Consider the following 18,917-nt stretch of genomic DNA (forward strand, 5'->3'; position numbering starts at 1 on the left):
TCCAAGAACTGCAAAGTAAATTATCAGAACAAAAGGAGGTCATGGCTCACCAGCATAACGAGATAAACCTGCTCAATGAACGGCTAAACAACGGAGTACAGAGGCTAAAATCATTGGAGCAGAAGAATGACAAGTGATGCACCCGAAAAGGTTACACACCCAAGCGGAGGTATCAAGTAGTAATCCGGCAAAGCCGGGATCGATCCAAGGATAGGAAGGAAGTTGGGATATCGAAGGGTCTTGTCCCTCGGTCTAGATATTCCAAGCTAACTTAAACTAAAAAGGAAAGGAAGGAACATTAATAAGGGGTTTTGATTGAATAAGCAATAAAGAAAACAAATAAACTAATTAAACGATATATGTAGCCGGGCGAGAGAAATTCGAGAGAAGAGTCGAATGAACAAGAGTCGGGAGACGGTAAGACTCGATTCGGGCAACAAATAAGTCAGAGAGGTGTCGAAGTCCGGGAATCCATAATGATAAACCTACGACTATGTGTAGTCCGATTTGATGTGTCGAGGTACAATCGACATTCGACTCCTAAAAGTAGATGTCTCTAAGTACTATGTATATCCGGAGATCATACTTAGTCAAACAAACGTCTAAATCGGCTAATCCCGAGTCATCGAAAGTGTCGTCTAGTCGCCTAACTATGTGAAGTGCATGACAAGACACATGAAATTATGACTTAGACTACGATCGATATCGAATACTTCGTTTCGTCTATTAACTATGCGAAGTGCTTGACAAGACACATGAAAATACGATCAAAACGATAATCGAATCAAATGAACATCAATTCATAATCAAAACATCAAATCATATTAAACATAATCACAAATTCATCTCATTTCATCTCATATAATCGACACACTTGATTTAGCTAACATGGTGAATAAGTAATAAATGAAAAGAAATGATAAGAGAAATCCCCCTTTTTAGATGTGGCTCGAGGCTAGGTTCGTCGAGAAGAATGAGTCTCTAAGTGTAGTCGATCTCCCCGTAGCAAAAATCAGATTTCCCCATAGCGACCACCATCATCTTCTCCATTTTTCACCCAAACTCCATTAAAGCTTCATCAAGCTTTCTCTCTCTAAAGATTTCTTACCCAAAATCAAAATCAAACATATGAGAAGCAAGCCAAGATGATGGGGAGTAAAAGCCCTATGGTTTCCGGCCAAGATTATGGCCGGAAACCATAGAAAAATCCGGCCAAAGAAGCTTCAAAATCCGGCCAAAATCATGGAGTTCCCGGCCAAAATAGCTAGATCCGGGCCAAAGGGAGCTTGCTCCGAGCCGCTGCTGCTGTCCCGTGCCGAGAAGCTCGCTGTGGCCGCGTCCCGTGAAGTGTACGTGCATCCCCGAGCTCCGGTAGCTGCTGGTCCGTCTGTTCTGGTCCGGCTGCTGGAAGCTAGCACGAGCTGCTGTCCCGAGCATAGAGCACCAACCCGAGCTGCTAACATGGCCGCCCCTTTGCTGTCCCGTCCGTGCTGCTCAGCAGCTTCTCCCGAGCAGCTCGAGCTGCTGCCGTGCAGCCCGAGCTGCTGCCGGCCAAGGCTAGGCCGGCCTTGCCTTGGCCGGCACTCCTCCTTCTCCTTCTTCTCTTTTTCTCTCTCTCAAACTCTACTAAATGATGAAGAACCCTAGCCCCTTGCCTCCTTCTCTTTCTCTCTTCTTACTTGGTTGTTGAAATGATTCAAGAAGAAGATGTATAGTGTATTTGACTCAAACCCTAGACTTAGTCAACCTTGACTTTGACTCAAACTTGAGTCCATTGGGTGCCTCCAAAATCTCTTCCTTCTTTCATCTTCTTTGGGCTTGGGTTTTAGACTTGGGTTTTAATCTTCACTTGGAAATCAAGAGGGTGTCTTCTAGAATTATAACCAAAGGAGGGTGCCTTTATAGCATCTTTGTTTTAAGACCGAACCTCGACTTCTTTCTTTCACAACTTCCCCGTCCGAACTCGGAATTGACTTCCGTTTTCACCGTTGGACTCGTCTTTGACTCCTCTTCTCATTTGATTTGTTTGAAGTCTTTTTCTCTCGTTTTGGGTACATGAAATGATAGTGATGATTCGCTCCCTTTATTCCGATTTTCATGTCTAACTCCAAAATAGGTACCTAACATGAAAAACACATAAAATATTATTGATAACACTCAAAAAGGAATAATTAGTCTAAGTTAGGCTCTCCAAATGTGACATTTTAGTGTCACATCAACAAGCCTAGTGAAGAAATTTATGTTTTGAAGTCTAAGTCGGGCCATGATGACAGTTTCAAGTCGAATATTTTCGAAATTAGTAGACAAGTTGGACATGTGCGATATCTATGCACCAACTTGGGGGGGGGGGGGGGGTGGTGTTGAAATATCTTTCTATATGTTAAGATATCTCATATAATAATATTAAGAAATATCAAATATTAGAAACTACTAAGATATTAGAAACTAGTAAATATATTAGCATAAAACTATTAGAAACTAGTAAAATATTAGAAATTAATAGTATCGTAACTCTATAAATAAAGTCTCATATTTCTTTTGTAAACCATCAAGGAATAAAACAAGTTCTTTGATCAATTTCAACTTTGTTGAATGAACTTGGAACCGAAGACATTTGTATTTGATTAAGATGTTGGTTTCTTTGGAGTAGGGAGAATTGCAATTTCACCAATGACCAATGAGAATGAAAAATATTGTCCAGTAATTCTTTTATTGTGCTTGTCCAAACATGTGTATATAAGATCTTTTGACAACTAGCAGGGTACTATAATTTTCCTTCATGGAGCTTCAGCGTAATCTTCCAACTATCTAGTTTTATGGCTCAAGTGTTTTTGGTTGTTTCTTTGTATTGTTTTGCCTTTTTAGTATAGGGTTATTTCCTAAAACGCCTCCTACTTTATGATCAGCTTTCCACGTAGCCTCCTACTTTATCGAAATAACTCTTTCGTATATTACTTTAACTTAAACTGCACTCATGTTTGCCCTTTAATAGCAATGATAGAATCATTCCCCTTTATTAGCAACGGTAGAATCATAGAGGTATTCTTATGTTTAATCTCATCCACACAAGAAAAGTGTTTGTGTAGTTTTACTCGTGTGTTTTTTGGCATATGTTTGTGTACTCATAGGACTTGCACTCATTTGGGTGTCTAAGAGCACAACAAAAGTGTTTGTGTAGTTTTACTCATGTGTGTTTTTGTCATATGTTTGTGTACTCATCGGACTGGCATTCATTTGCGTCCCTAAGATTTTCAGAATCATCCGTCAGTGCCTCAGTGGGGTGCTGCATTTTGTGTTGATATCCCAAAAAGAATTAAAGATTGGCCACGGTAGTGCTTCATTTATATAATTTGACTTAATGCTAATAAAATTTACATCCTCTCTTCCAACTAACCAGTATTCATTCTAAAATGATGGTCGTTTCTGATTAATTATGTAGTATTTGGATAAACCAGGATGCGAGAATGAAATGAATACAGGGTAGACTTTTGTGTTTGTTTCGTTTTTTCACTTGAGAGTATTTTGCTGTTCGGATTGTATATTTACCCTATCGTTGTTCCTTCATTTGTCATGATATACTTTCACAAGAAAGATTATCTTGAACAACTTTAATCGAAGTATTTGTGTAAATACCTCACTTTTATCATGTTTTTGTGAGTTCATAAAACTACTACGATGCTAAAATTTGTCGATTAGATAAAGGAAATTAATATCTCAAATTTGCAGTTTACGCCTACTCCAAACAAATTATTGAACAAATATTATTTAAGGCCTGCTCGTTTGGAAGATATGGCAAGGTGAAGTATATAGTTGGTGTTACAATTCTACTTGTACTTCATTGATACATTTGGTTGTTCTTTTATCTGATTACTATTGTACATACATTGATACATTTTCGTTGCAGATCACTTAAGTCATATCGTCCCAAATAACAACTTACGACAGATTATTGTATTCTAACAAAAACATGTAGTACATTAGAGAAAACAAATTATCTGAAACTATGACGTCAAAAGCACCGAAATGTTTTCAACGACCTTTAACGTCAGTAATAGTTACATTATTTAGGGAATAATTTCTATGGGTTTGTTGAGATAAACTTGATTCAGAAGATGTTTCTATTTGATTAAATGCTGGTCGCTTTGGAGTAGGGAGAGTTGCAATCTCACCAGTGAGCATGGAGAGTGTTGTGGACATACTTGGTCTATCCTCTACAAAGTCCTGCACACAAAGCAGACCCACCTGTATGCATCTAATGATTTCCCCCTCTAAATTCGGTCCAGTCGACAATGTTGAATCGATAAATGACAGCATCTTATTTTCTTTCCAGAGTTTCCATGCCTGAAAATAATAACAAAGACACAGATGCTGAATTCTTTAATCTATAAGCAAGGGCGGCCAAAGCAACGAAAATGGTCGTTTGGACCCCAAAGTAATGGAGGGCCTCGTATGCTTGAATTTTGTATGTCAGATTCAAAATGATGTATTCTAAACAAACTTATAACATAGTTTTACTTGTAGCCCAATGGTTAAGAATTTAGATTAAATGCAAGAGGTCAAAGGTTCAGATCTTTGAAATACTATCAAGAGTTTGTTTTTAACATGCGTATGGGGCCCCAACTTTTAACTATACTTGAGGCCAGCCCCACGGCATCATTCTTTTGCTCGTTTTTAACAGTTTTAATGTATGACATTTGCAGTTAGGTCATCATTCTTTTGCTCGTTTTTAAGTCTATTTTAGCTAAATTGCCTTGTATTCAATTAATAAAAATTCTTGTGATATTAGTCATCTTTGTAAGCAACCGTGTTTACCCTTTATAGGTAGTATTTCTCATACATCTTGACCATTTGAATTAGTCCACGCAGACTTGTGGAAACCCTTTTCGGTTCCTTCTCACTTTAGTTGTCGTTAGTTTCTCACCCTAGTCGATGATTATTCTAGATGCGCGTGGATCTCTTACTGCATTTAAGTTAGAACCTAAGAAATTTATCTCGAACTTTGTAAACTATACCATCACACAATTTTTCTCCAAAATCTCAACTCTTCAGAACGGTAAAGGAACTCTTTATTTCCTCAATTACAAACTTTTCCATTGAGCAATGGTACAAAGTTTTTATCTTACAAGTTACAAAAATGGTTTAGCGACTATAGCATTCTCCACCACCGAAGTTTTGTTCACATGCACTCCTCAACAAAATGGGGTGGTTGAAAGCAAACATCGTCACATTTTTTACATAGCCCGGGCCCTTCCCCACTAATCCCACATCCCTTTCTCCTTTTGGGGAGAATATGTTCTCACAGCCGTCTACTTAAGCAATAAAATCATTTCTAATGGCTTCATCATGCACTGGTCCTTTCGCTTCTCTTCCTTATGATGGCTCAAATACATACACGTCCTCCTCTCTGCCCAGGCCCACTACATTCTCCAATCCTATGGGTGCCCCTCTCTAAACACCCCCACAGTTCGGAAGCAAATCTCCGCCGAACAATCTCCTATCGCATCTCCATGCTTCCCCCGACATCTCTTCTGACACCGAACGACCTACTTCTTCAGCAGTTCCCGGGCTCCCCCTCGGCCACCTTCGACCTCTCCTCCAGTCGATTTTAACACTTGTTCTCCCCGGTTGCGACGACCTCTGGCATATTACGTTGATTATGATTGTACATCAAATCTCTTTCGCTTTTCCAAATTCTCTCGGATGTCTCTTATCCTCTAACTAAGTATCTATCTATCGACTGATTCCCCTCTTTCAATAAGGTGTTCTTAGCATTTGTTATATATGTAAATGAAACATCATTTTTAATCAAACACGCCATGACTTCTCAATAGCATGAGGCGATTACCAAAGAAACTTCATGCTCTAGAATCAAATAATAATTAGCCACTTACACATTTACCACCAATAAACACCCTATTGGTTGTAAATGGGTATAGAAGATGAAATTTAGTTCAGACGGGTCCATTGAGCGTTACAAAGCTTGCTTAGTTGCAAAGGCTGCACTCAAATCGAGGGTTTTCATCACTGTTGAAAGTGTCTTGAATATGGGTTGATATCGAACCCGGTTTACGACCCGCCAACCCGCTTACAAAGCAATGGTACTTTTCTTCCGAGACCGAAGGTCTCGGCGTCGAATTTTGGACCCGTTAGCAGAGCTGATTGTTATTGCTGAGACAGTCCTGGTATGCGAAGAAGGCTCTGAGGCAAAGCTGATCTCTAAGACAGAGCTGGAATAGAAAGCTAGGCTTATGTAGGTTATTAGTGTTAGCGTATCCATGTGTATTTCAGATTTAGAGAGAGAGTAGGTGAGCGGTGGCATTAGGGTTTTAGTGGCCATATAAACTAAAACCCTAGGAACTATCAGTAGTCTAATCTCACGAATCTCTTGTGTAACGTGTTTGCTTATCATAGTGGAAATCATCGAGCCGTTGTCGCCGTGGAGTAAGTTTCACCAACCGAACCATGTAAATCTCATGTGTTCTGTTCTTAATTGTTCTTTATTTCCTATTGCTTTTCGTGGATTGCTTGTATTATATCATATTAACCCCAATTATCATAACAATCACCAGACCATTTCTCCCCCTTGCAAAGTTGGTCACAAATCGTATACTTCTCTCTATTGTTGCCATAAAAGGCTAGTCTTTACATTAACTCGATGTTAATAACGATTTTTTACAAGGCGATATAGATGAAAATGTACTTATGAAATTTCATCCTGTTTTTCCACTATGGGGGGGTCTCACGTATGTTGTCTAAATAACTACTTTTGGTCTTAAAACAGGCTTTCCTCAATGGTTTTCGAAATTCTTTTTTGTCCTCATCAAACGAGGTTATGTTCAATCCATGTCGGATTATTCTCAGACATTACCGCTTATGTTTCTCTTTACGTTCTGGTTGGTTGATGTTGACTTCATCGTAATTACTATAAATAATGACCATGTCATCTCCACTCTCAAGCCTTTCCTCGACAGTACCATCTCCCTCAATAATCTTGGTCGTCTCTGATATTTCTTAAGGATCGAGGTCTCCGGGTATTCACAAGGTATATTCTCAATGCCTACAAACATATACCTTGATAATTTGCAAAATTCTAGCCTCACTGCTTGACATGTTTCACCGTTTCCCATGAAACAAGATTTCTGCCTTAGTGCCACGGGTGGATCCCCCTCCTGATTTGATGTTATATTGTCATGTCATTGGTCGTCTTTTTTATCTAACCACCACTCGTCCTGACACTACGTATGTTGTTAATAACTTAACTCAGCAAATGTGATTCATCGAGTTCTTTGATACATTAAGGCCATGTTTGGCGCGCGGGAATGGAATGTGATTCCTGGGAATCACATTCCCGTAACATGATTCCTGGAAATCAGATTACTATAGTCTGATGTTTGGTTTGACCAGGAATGGGAATTTGATTCCTGACATATTCCTAATTAGGTGTTTGGTTTGTATAGGAATATGAATGTAAATATTTGTAAAAGTTCACTTTTACCCTTACTTAAACTACATAAAATACACATCAACCTTTTTTTTAGCATAAAATATAAACATCAACTTTGTAATACATTAAAATCAGTTTTATTTTTTCAAATTCGTAGATATGAAATAATAACACGATATATCAAAGGGTTAGAATTTAAAGATAATAAATAAATATCTTAATAAAAATTTATCAAAAATAAAATTTTGTTCGTAAACCTAAATAGAAATTTATCTAAAATTAAATTTTGTTCATAAACATAAATAGTACTTATTAATACCAAATCGTACAAAAAAATAAAATTGGTAATTCAATATTTCGTTAAGGATATATTTGTCAATAAATATTAATATATGTGATTCCGGGGGAATGGGAATCACAAACCCACCTCCCCCCCTGGGTTTGCTATTACCCCTTTTTGAGGGAATCACATTCCCGGGCCCACACCATTGCCGCAAGCCAAACATGGCCGAACGGATCCATTTGAAAAGGGAGCTCCCTTCTTGTATCTGGGTACAACGATTCTTATTGGGCAGGATGCCTATCCACCAGACGTTCCACCACCATAGTTTACTGTGGTTGGATTTAGTGCGATCTCGTGGTAGTCTAGGAAACAACACACCATTGTTAGATCCTCTGCCAAAGTCGAATATCGGGCTTCACCGACTCCCACATGTGAGCTTCAATGGCTCAAATATCTCCTTCATAATCTAGGCATCACTGACTCGTCTCCAATGCCAATGCATTGTGATAATCGTGTAGCTTCACATATTGTCGATATCTCTGTCTTCCCTGAACGCACCAAGCATATTGAAATAGATTATGATTTGGTTCGTGAAAAGATCAAATCCCGTCTTATTGCCCCTCGCTTTTCACCAGCATCCGAACAGTTTGTCGACATTTTTACAAAGCCACTTGGTGCTGACGCATACTACAAGATTATTGGCAAGTTGGGCATCATTGCATTTCAACTCCAATTTGAGGGGGAGTGTTACGAATTTATGGATCGTCTACCTAGTCCATATGGACCAAGGCGGTGCCCCTGCCACTCGGCTATTAGTTTAGGATTAACACGACATTTGTTGTTAGATGGGTCTCAATCTTTGTTAATAACATATGTATAGTTGTATAAAAAAATTCCCTAGTTTTTTGCGCATAAATACTCGTAACTATATTGTTTATCTTAATGAGAAAATTATTCTTCTCTATCTCTTCTTTAACTCTCGGGTTCACTTTCTCTCTATCTGGCCTTCCTTCCATCAAAGCTCGGATTATATAGTTTCACAAAACTGGCAAGTTGGGCATCATTGCATTTCAACTCCAATTTGAGGGGGAGTGTTACGAATTTATGGATCGTCTACCCAGTCCATATGGACCAAGGCGGTGCCCCTGCCACTCGGCTATTAGTTTACGATTAACACATTTGTTGTTAGATGGGTTCAATCTTTGTTAATAACATATATATAGTTGTATAAAAAAATTCCCTAGTTTTTTGCGTATAAATACTCGTAACTATATTGTTTATCTTAATGAGAAAATTACTCTTCTCTATCTCTTTTTTATCTCTTCTTTAACTCTGGGGTTCACTCTCTCTCTATCTGGCCTTCCTTCCATCAAAGCTCGGATTATATAGTTTCACAAAACTTAATGCAAAATCTCCTTTTATTAGAGATAAAAGTATGCTTAGTTCATGTTGAGTGTGTGTTTTAGTCAAATTCGGAATCCGATTCAAATGTACAATAGTCAACAAACAAACACTACCTAAGTTTGAATAAAAGGAAAATTTGCATATAACTATTCAAGAATAATGCATGAAGACGTCAACACTTGGTTGGCCAAATGGTTGATTGTGTTGACATAAACTCCAAATATTTGGAGGCCCCAGGTTCGATTCCCATAGGAAGTGAAACCCATGGTTATTGAATTTGGGTTATTAAAGGTATAAATGATAAGTTTGTCGGATTTTAGGCCTCTTTCATTCGTAGTTTTAGTTCGGTGGTTATCGTGCTTATCACATCTTGATGATCTATCAAAGCCATGCAATTACTAACGTAAATACTAAATAGTAGTTCATATTCGAAGAAAAATGCATGAAGACTTACATATCCCAAAAGGCTTACAAATTCATCCATGTGGTAGAAGCTATTGATCCTCCTTCCACTTACGATCTCCAATAGCAACACCCCGAAACTGAAAACATCTGATTTTTCTGAAAATCTTCCCTCCATGGCATATTCCGGAGACATATAGCCGCTGCGTTTTGTAGTGAAATTAATAGTTCAATGTGAGGTTACAAAACTAGCATTGTAAGATTGAAAATATCACTTACTATGTACCAACAATCCTTAGAGTATTAGCTTGCAGCTCATTGCCTCCAAATATTTTTGCCATACCGAAATCGGAGATTTTGGGGTTCAGATCTTCATCCAAAAGCACATTGCTTGCCTTGAGATCTCTATGAATGACTCTTAATCTAGAATCTCTGTGAAGATAAAGAACTCCTCGGCATATCCCCTCGATTATTTGAAATCGCTTTCCCCAATCTAAGATTGTCAGTTTGCTGGAATCTGAGATAAACCCAATATACAAATCAATATAAAAAAGTTAAGAGTTGGTTTACTGGATGACACTTTATGTATGAAATTTTTGAGATCTGAAGAGCAATTCCACACTACCCACATATCTTGGAAAACATTAATAAAAAAAATCTAACCGAAGAGAAAGAAGTCCAAGCTTTTGTTAGGCAGGTATTCGTAAATCAACATCTTTTCTTCACCCTCAATGCAACAACCCAATAGTCTAACCAGATTTCTGTGCTGGAGTTTTAAGATTACTAAAACTTCATTCTTAAACTCTTGTAACCCTTGTGTGGAGGTCTTCGATAGCCGTTTCACTGCTATTTCTTGTCCATCGGAAAGTATTCCCTGAGGAGAACCGTAAAAACGTTCCAAATCAAACTCTAAAAATTCTACTAATGGAGATTAAGAATGCAGGAAATGACAGCTAGCTACCTTATATACTGGACCGAAACCACCTCGACCAAGCTTATTTGCTTCAGAAAAGTTATTCGTAGCCCTTTCTAGCTCCTCAAGTTGGAAAAATTTTTTATCTTGATTGTCTCCGAGCACTTTCTGATCTATGTTGTGCATATGGGATGAAGTAACTTCGCTCTCTTTCGTCCGGTTCCCTGCAGATTTTACAAGTTATCCAAATACCATGGTTCTGAGTTGTGTCATGTATAAAGTAAATTATTTTCTATAAATTAAGAGGTATTATAAGGAGGTACCTCTTTGTTTTAATATCCACCTCCAACTGAAGTACAAAAAGAAACTCATGATAAGTGCTCCTACAAGAACTGTAGGTATGATAATTACCTCGGAGTTGTGTTCTTTTTTTCGTTGCGAGTCCTTGGAGTTGGGTTTGGGATCTGTATTCATAAAGAAAATAGTTTCAGATCATGGGTATTACCCGTGCTGCGGAGGTTTGGAGTCAACTACCTCATACTTATGCTAATCCAAGTGTGACTCGCACTCGTGTTTTCAAAACAATAAGAGAGAAGATCTCTCACTTAGTGATTATACTCGGAAATTTAGGGTTCTTTTGGAAACCGTTGATACAATTGGACAACCGATTCTTGAGGAGAAAGTGTATTGGTATTCAAAGGGTCTTAGTCCATTTTATGAGGCTCTAACCGGGTCAATTATGTCTCGGCCGCCTATCTCCATGTTTCGGGGTGTTCTACAAATTTCCAAACCCATGAGAGACTTCGACAATCTTATAATACTACTGTCCCAATCACTGAAGGGATCTAGTTTGCTTATCAACGCAGCCATTCTAGACGTCAACCATAACCTAATCATTCTCCGTCTCCTGATGCCCGAGACGGTCAGTCTCGTGCGGGTGCTACTTCTCAGGAGGGTCGCCGGCGCATCAATGGTATCAACTCATCGGGCATACTGCCAATCGATGATATGCACCACAGACCCAACAAAGTAGCTTCCAAATGGGATCTATTTCATGATGAGTTCCACCAGCGTCACCTTTGTTATGCTTATATGTTATACAGAAGAAAGAAGAAAAAATCGACCACTCCAACTGTATCTACGACATTACGGGAGGACCTGTTACAACTTTACATAGCCTACCAACTGTATCTTCAGTTATATCTATGCTCAGACTTGCAGCAGAACTATTTATGTTTTCTAAGTGTTGATGTGTTAGAAATCCTTTAGGCTTTTAAACCTATCACGTGCAGGCCTAGTCTGCTACCGTGTTAAGTTTGTGGTCATCTAACTCAATACCAATGAGCAATGAGTCCGAAAGACCTAGACATTATACTATTAGTTACTAGATCACCTTTCACCTATGTGGGACTGTTCTCGCATGCCGCCTAATGTACAGCTTTCTTTGAGCCTAAACGTGTTTTTTCTTCTCGGGTGACGTTGAACACATGTAGCTTTAACACCTATCATATGTGGGCCTAGCTCTGACACCATTCTGGTCATCCAACTCAAAACCAATAAGCACTGGGTGCAGAGGACCTAAACATTATACTCTTAGTTACAAGATCACCCTTCTCCAGTGTGAGACTGTTCTCACAATAAGTACCACCCACCTCACTCCTTTCCCTACCGCCTTTGAATAGGACAAAGGGAAGTATCATCTCTTTGCACCCTTCCAAAGGCAATCTCATCCTCTCATACCTCATTCCCTGTTATCCACGTAAGACAGGCGGTAGGGATGCAAGTGAGGGGAGTGGTACTTCAACATTTTTGTTCACACAATTGCTGAGAGGGTACGTTATTATTGCTTGAAAAGCATTAGAAGCATAGCAACATTGCCAAATATACTACCTTTTTCTATTTGATTGGTTGAAGCTGTGTTATTTGTACCACCAAGTTTTAGATAGATATCAACTCCACTATCTGCTGATTCTTTCATATTGGATACATCTCCATACCATAAAGAACACCCATGTATTCCATAAGCATAAGCACTACAAGTACAATTCTTGGTGCAAGCCAATTTGCAATCATCAGCATTTCCAACAACCGAAGTATCGTTGCTCGAAGGCGTACTCATGTTTGCAATCCGATAGAAACCATCTCTGTTTTCACATTGCAGAGGAGTTCTCCTAACACACCCATCATAAGAATTGCCTATGTTTGAAGAACGATCCTTGGAACCTGCCAAACAACTACATTTCTGATCGCAGTTCCCACAAATGCCATAAACGTCACATTGGTATCTGGGTTGCGACCACTGTTGCGTAGAATTTGACCAAGCGTATTGTAGGAATTTTCCAGACAAGTCCATCACTAATCTATAATATATGGAATTGTTATAAATTGTATAGGTAAAGTACCACTCTTGATCATTAATTAAGACGAACTTAAACTTGAAGACATAGTTTATTCTTATCTCAGGAAGCGAACTAAAGAACTGTCCATCCCACGTTCCAGTTTTCCAATATGTTTGGTTCCTATTCGACTTCATAACAAACTGATCGGTTCCACCTGAGTCTAATCCGATAGAGTAGATTCCATATCCCGGATCTTCTTCATTCTTCCACGAAGCAAGGGTTTGTAATTTGTTGGAGTTTCCATGGAATGCAAGCTTTGCACCAGGTAGCCATGTATCAGTTGGATTGTCAAAGCTTTGCCATATCACTTCAGCCTTATTTAACACACCCCTAACGACAAGATTGCCGTCGTCACCAAGCAATGCTTCATAAGAACTCGAAGTGCTGGAAGTTGAACCTGTGGACCAAATTGGTATTTTGGACTGATCGAAGACGACTAGATTACCATTTTCCAGGAGTTTAAACTCCGAGGAAAGTGGGTCACGGAGCGGTTTATCTCTATTTGCTACCCAAACTACTGTTCTAACAGATACTTTTTTGTACCAGATTCCGATGTAATAATTCCGGGAGTTGCCTGGTGTAAAGAAACCCAATTCGAAGTTTCCTTGTTTAGATATAATAGTACTGTTTCCGGTGAGAGATTGGGTTGAAGTGATGGTATCATCTGAAACTATAAGATGGGTTTTGGATGAAAATAGGATCATAATTGAAAGAAGGATCAATGAAATTTTTCTAATTTCCATTTCTTCAACAAATTTGATAAACAAACTCAAAATACTTACCTAATTGAAGATTTGAGTCTAGCAAAAGTCTTTTCTAACTTGGAAAAGGATACCTTAAGGGTCCTCTCAAGTTGGAAGACTTGAGAGAAGACTTGAGAAAAAGACACATAATTATGTTAACCTATAATTGAGAGAAGACTATACTGATATTCAGTCAAAATAAGGACCTTTGTGTTAAGTTCACAAATCTTGGAAAATAAAGATAATCAAGAACCAATAAAGATAATCAAGAACTAATAAATATATAGGAACAATAATTTGCTTACCTTCCCTGACTGATGATTTGCTGATAAGTTCACAAATGGACTTTGTGTCATCTCTTCTGTTAGTTGTTTGGCATCTTCTACCATTCTATATTTGCAGTATACCTTCGTAACCATCTTAAAACAAGTTGATGGAGAAAATGATCGATGCAAATTGAACTTTCTTCCTAGGGTTTCGGTTTTTGGATGAGGAAGAAGATGACCTCAAAATCGCCGGTTGGCTAGAAGGCTCCTCATGCTTCTTTTGATTTTAAGGCATCAGCCCTTATTTTTAAGAATCTAAAACTTCAGGGACTAGAATCAAAATAAACATAATTGAATTGAGAGACCAGTCAGATGCTATGCCCGCATGGCGTCCCACGTAGGCCCCCGAGATTGGGCCGGGACTAAAAGCCAGGCATTGCAGCATTATTGCTTTCAATTTGTCTTGAACTAGGGGTGAACATCGGTTGGATAACCGATTTTTTGAGCCTATCCGTAGTCCAATCCAAAGAGTTCGGTTATTCTAAATTTCAATCCGACTTTTTGAACAACAAGTTGTGCGGGAGATAATTTGTCAGTCTCTCGTCAATTTGTCATAAACAACAAGTTGTGCGGGAGACATGTTTGAAATATCTTTGTTCGTCAATTCTAATCTGCATCCACAATTTTGTTCCAAAAAGTACTTCATCTTTGATCATTTTCAATAATAGTTTTGGTGGCGATATGTAAATAACCATTAACGAGCACAATATCATCTACATGACTATAATGCTTAGCAGAAACCGATGAGTTCGACTTTTCATTTAAATCAAAAGTTTCTTCAATCCCATCATTCGTTGAATCAACTTCTGGACAATTATTTAACAAATCTAAAAAAATCGTTATTATATTCGGAGTTTGGACCAGCCATTGGGGTGAATAGATATGAAGAGAGAAGATGAATTGAGATAAAGAAAAGATAGATTATTATAAAGAAGATTGATGAAAAAAAGAAATAGAGAGAGAAATTAAAAATATATTGGGGTGGATCCTCTATCCCCTTTAAATAGGGGATCCACCCCAATCCTACCGTTAGGGACTCCCAACTGTAGGATTTTAGGGTTAAGAGCCCCTCAACTCAGATTCTCAAATCAAAGTCAGGGAGGGTGGGGCTTCCGGATTGGAGCGCCTAAGGGCTGGGTTGGGTTGGGTTGGGTTGGGTTGGGGTGCTCAAATTCAAATTTGGGAGCCCCAGCCAATGCATCTTAGACTTGCTCTTAACAAGGGAATAAACCGTTTGGCGTTTTCTTTGTGTAAAATTATAACAGGAGACATTTGATTCGGTATCATAACCACACCAAACCCTTCGATTTGTCTGCGGTTTGGTTGTACGCGAACCAAACTGATGAATTCGAAAAGGTGACACCGCAAATTCACAAACATCTAGTAAAAAAATTCGGTAAGACCGAGATCAATCTATGAGGACAAGTTAAAAACTATCTTGATCTAAAACTGTTAAAATAGTTAAGGAACTTTGGCTTTTGATTTGATAATGGAATAAAAGGCCAAAACTATAAATTAATCGAAAGAAAATTTGTAAGAGAAAAACTTAGAGAACTTGAATCCACCCATGAAACACAAAACATATAATTTATTCTTATCACTTATAATTAAAACTATTCAACTATAACTCATCAACTAATAAGAATAGGTCAACCAACAAACTTATGGTGTGTTTGGTTGCAGGATTCCTAAGTACGATTCCTAAGGGTTTTCTTTCCCCGTAGTGTTTAGAGAGAGAGAGAGGAGAGAATTAAAAAAAAAATTAGAGAGTGACAGGAGATTGAGAAAAAAAAATTGAAGTTTGAAGATCGTCGGCCGACGACCTTTGCCGGTGAAAACGATGAGGTGGAAGAGAGAGGTGATGAGATGGAGGAGAGAGTGTAACTGACATTAACGATAACTGAAAAAAAATTGTCATCTGGGTATTTTTGATAAAATAGGGGGCCAAGCAGGATGTGACGCCCCGTGTCCCAAAATAGACACGACCACGCCCCGGCAACTCACAGACGAGACAAAAATCCGGCAGAGTCTCCTTTGTAAATCGAACCGGTCGCACCTGTAAAACCTTTCATGCAAACCATACACTTGCATATACAAGAATAAACTATAAAGCGGAAGCTAACAAACTCACATAACTTCGGGTTGAAACCCGAACCACAAAAAAAAAAAACTATCAAAGCCTCATAAACCTTCATACGCACTATATACAACTCTGAGTGTTAAATATTTACATATATGTTTGTCCGTGAGTAAAAATATATACAAACTAGTGGAAAAGAACAAAAAGCAGCGTCAACAACCAACGCGACATACACCCGAAGACTTCAACGTAAAAGAGTCATCTACGAACCAAAACTCGCCACGTCGAACAAAAAGATAACACATGCACACTAACAACTGGTAGGGGGTCAGATAACTCACCGACACGAGTTAATCTGGTAGAAGACCAATCCAAAACCCATCACGTTTTCAAAAGTTCATTTAATAAGTTGTAAGCATTGTGACAAAACGAGTTATCAAACCAGTTACCATATATACTATATACAAAATCGTTTTCCTTAATCTAGCAAGCAATAACAGTGGTTAGCTGCCCACCCATGGTGCGCTCCCAATAAGAGGAGAGTTCCTCAGGAAAACCTAAAGTGCGTTAGATAGTACCAGCCCATTTAGGCACTAGCTAATGCACTACGTCTCCTCGAGAAAGAGACTTACCCCTAGTCGATAAGCCCCTCTCCCACTAAGGGACTCAGCAATCATTGTAGAGTTTACCTCATGATACATATATACCTTAAGTATCTAAATACGTTTTAGATCACCGAGTTCGAGTAATAGAGCCGTCCCCCAATACCCATGGTAGGACCTGAACCTTACTCTCTTCGGTACCCTGTCATGCATCTAATGCGATCTTTCAAAATCCATTTACTTTCGTATATCAAAACCATATTACATTCGATTCATTATCTTATCAAACACGGAAGTGAAACAACCAATAGCCACATCACACACAAAGCAGAGGGATCCCAATCAATGTCGCCTCCCCAACGAGCGGTCAGGGTGTACGGCCCTGAGCCTCGAGCTAGAGGCACGAGCACCAATGGCCAGCAAGTGAGGCACTCTACTCCCACAGGTCTCATGACTAGTGTCGCCCACCTCACAGGTCTCACACGGTTCACACCCGTGTTCACATGTCATCCTACCCTCAATGGCTACGTGCCCGTAGGTTGACATAATCCGCAGTCGGGTACATACAAGAAAATCCCAAGTAGTTCGCAAACAGTTCGAAAAACATTTCTCACATCACATCAAAACAATTCAAGCATATTTCAATTCATCACTTAAATATCGAGTTTCAAGCTCCCTCACTTTAGTTATAATGACGCATATATAACTGTAGAACCTAAAATATTTCATTATCTATAAAACCATGCTGAGAAATGGATTCAAAACCCCTACCAAGCAGTACAGGAACTAGTCGTCCTCCGCTGCAACCGTAGCCAAATCGTCCACGAAATGCTCCGGCTCCCCCTCTACCAAACCATAGACAAAAGAAATATACGTTATGTTCTTTGATAAGAACCGTGGTATACCATAAAGAGTAAATAAAAGAAAACAATGAAACTATACGAACTAAAAGAAACTCGTAAATTTTGGAAGACTTCGAGTTAACCGAATTCCGATCAATCTTCTAACTTCATAACCATGCCCAATCGGGGTCGATCAATCACTGTTTGAACTGACTTATAACCTTAACATTTAGTCATTAGAGGTATTCCCCAAAATCCAAGTGAATCGCCTTTGAAGTTTGCAAAAATACGAACAACAAAGCAGAATTTTTCCTAACTGCGCACTGTTCGGTAAAACAGTCATAATTCTTTCGTCCGATATCGAAATGACTTGTACCATACCTTTTCGGAAAGCTACGACTTTCGTGTTTTATGAAAGTACGTACGAGCAACATATCAATCCCAGATTGGCTCGGACAGTAGGTTTAATTCAGTCCCTCGAGTTGTCGTTCGATCGATAACCTATATCACATAATCTCTCTAAAGTTTCTTTTATATCAAAATTGTATAATTCTCAACTAGATAAACCCTAAAACAACATGAATCATCAAAATCCCCAATTTTAATAAACCTTAAACCCTAGAATTAAGAATTTTGACATTAAATCATCGAATTGGTTGATTTCTTACCTTGATTCGATTGAATTCTAGTTAGTATAGCTTTCCCTTGATCAATCCTTCACAAACTTCTACAAATTCGAAGCAACAAGACTCCATTAAAATCAAACAAAGCTAAAATTCTGTTTAGAGAGAGAAATAGGATCTTACTTACCAAAATTCCACAAACCCTAGCTTGAATCAACTCATTGAAGTTGAATTCAACAAAAAATCAGATTTCCCTTGAAATCAACTTGAAATCTCCATAGAAATCGAATTTTCTTTCACCCAAACCCTAACCCTCAATTTCTGTCGAGCAAAAGAGGGATAAAAGGTCTGATTTTTCTTCTCTTATCCATTCCCACGGATTTACAGTTAGGTCCCTGTTTTGTCCCGATTGCAAAATACCCCCTAAATTGTCCTCTTTGCTGATTTGATCCCTCTTTCGACTTGACCTAAATGTCAAATAGTCCCTAAACCAACCTTTTAAAACACGGGATGTTACACAGGAAACTGGTCACAAAGTGGGGATTATTCGAGAAATAAGCCAAAAAATAATTATTCTACAAAATAAACTTTTAAAAAAAAAATTCATAATCCGTTATTTTCTGATATCCATTCTTTTCGAAAAGAAAATTCCAAAAACCGTTTTTCTCCAAAACTTTTTTTCCTGAAAAAAACTTTTCCCCAAAATCGTTTTCTCTCGAAAACTGTTTTTCTCGAGAGATTTTTCCAGAAAAATGTTTTTTCAAAAACTATTTTTCCCACTAATTTTTTCCCTAGAAAAGCGTTTTTCCCCTAAAATAGTTTTTTCTCCCGAATACATCTTCCGAAACAGATTTTT

General features: G+C 38.5%; 2 protein-coding genes and 1 long non-coding RNA gene across 10 annotated transcripts in view; 1 reads left to right on the forward strand and 2 right to left on the reverse strand.

Moving 5' to 3' along the window:
- LOC147536469 (G-type lectin S-receptor-like serine/threonine-protein kinase At1g11330) overlaps nucleotides 1-6,076 on the forward strand; it is a 27,273-nt gene extending 21,197 nt beyond the window's left edge. Inside the window, exon 6 of the transcript XR_015225461.1 lies at nucleotides 6,014-6,076. The gene's annotated coding sequence lies outside the window, so the exon portion shown is untranslated. The remainder of the gene's footprint in view (nucleotides 1-6,013) is intronic.
- On the reverse strand, nucleotides 3,923-14,171 carry LOC147536470 (G-type lectin S-receptor-like serine/threonine-protein kinase At1g11300). 8 transcript variants are annotated; one of them, XM_086641309.1, is made up of 8 exons: nucleotides 13,894-14,059; nucleotides 12,337-13,718; nucleotides 10,770-10,910; nucleotides 10,495-10,670; nucleotides 10,197-10,407; nucleotides 9,813-10,050; nucleotides 9,586-9,736; nucleotides 3,923-4,341 (listed from the first exon to the last, which is right to left on the reverse strand). In XM_086641309.1, the coding sequence occupies exons 2-8, from the start codon at nucleotides 13,586-13,588 to the stop codon at nucleotides 4,030-4,032; spliced, it is 2,481 nt and encodes an 826-aa protein (XP_086497435.1). In that variant the 5' UTR covers nucleotides 13,589-13,718; nucleotides 13,894-14,059; the 3' UTR covers nucleotides 3,923-4,029. The 8 variants fall into 8 exon arrangements, with proteins under 8 accessions (XP_086497435.1, XP_086497438.1, XP_086497441.1 ...); XM_086641312.1 differs by lacking the exon at nucleotides 12,337-13,718 and having other exon boundaries at nucleotides 13,894-14,171; XM_086641315.1 differs by lacking the exon at nucleotides 12,337-13,718 and having other exon boundaries at nucleotides 10,858-10,910; nucleotides 13,894-14,136.
- Nucleotides 14,172-16,092: 1,921 nt separating this feature from the next.
- LOC147536471 (uncharacterized) lies at nucleotides 16,093-18,579 on the reverse strand. The gene is made up of 4 exons (XR_015225462.1): nucleotides 18,249-18,579; nucleotides 18,107-18,165; nucleotides 17,368-17,441; nucleotides 16,093-16,311 (listed from the first exon to the last, which is right to left on the reverse strand). It is a non-coding gene; the product is annotated as an uncharacterized LOC147536471 (long non-coding RNA).
- Nucleotides 18,580-18,917: the final 338 nt, after the last annotated feature.

The sequence above is a fragment of the Eschscholzia californica genome, unplaced genomic scaffold (genome assembly GCF_041429995.1).
Source record: "Eschscholzia californica isolate CP2 unplaced genomic scaffold, dmEscCali1.0.p SCAF_5, whole genome shotgun sequence".
NCBI lineage: Eukaryota > Viridiplantae > Streptophyta > Magnoliopsida > Ranunculales > Papaveraceae > Eschscholzia > Eschscholzia californica.

Excerpts from the sequence above, each read along its gene's own strand:
- LOC147536470 (XM_086641309.1), bottom strand. The coding sequence starts at position 13,588 with ATGGAAATTAGAAAAATTTCATTGATCCTTCTTTCAATTATGATCCTA. Across the intron at positions 10,408-10,494 it reads GTTTCGGTCCAGTATATAAG|GGAATACTTTCCGATGGACA; the intron begins GTAGCTAGCTGT and ends GGTTCTCCTCAG. Across the intron at positions 4,342-9,585 it reads TTGTAAGCCTTTTGGGATAT|GCATGGAAACTCTGGAAAGA; the intron begins GTAAGTCTTCAT and ends TATTATTTTCAG.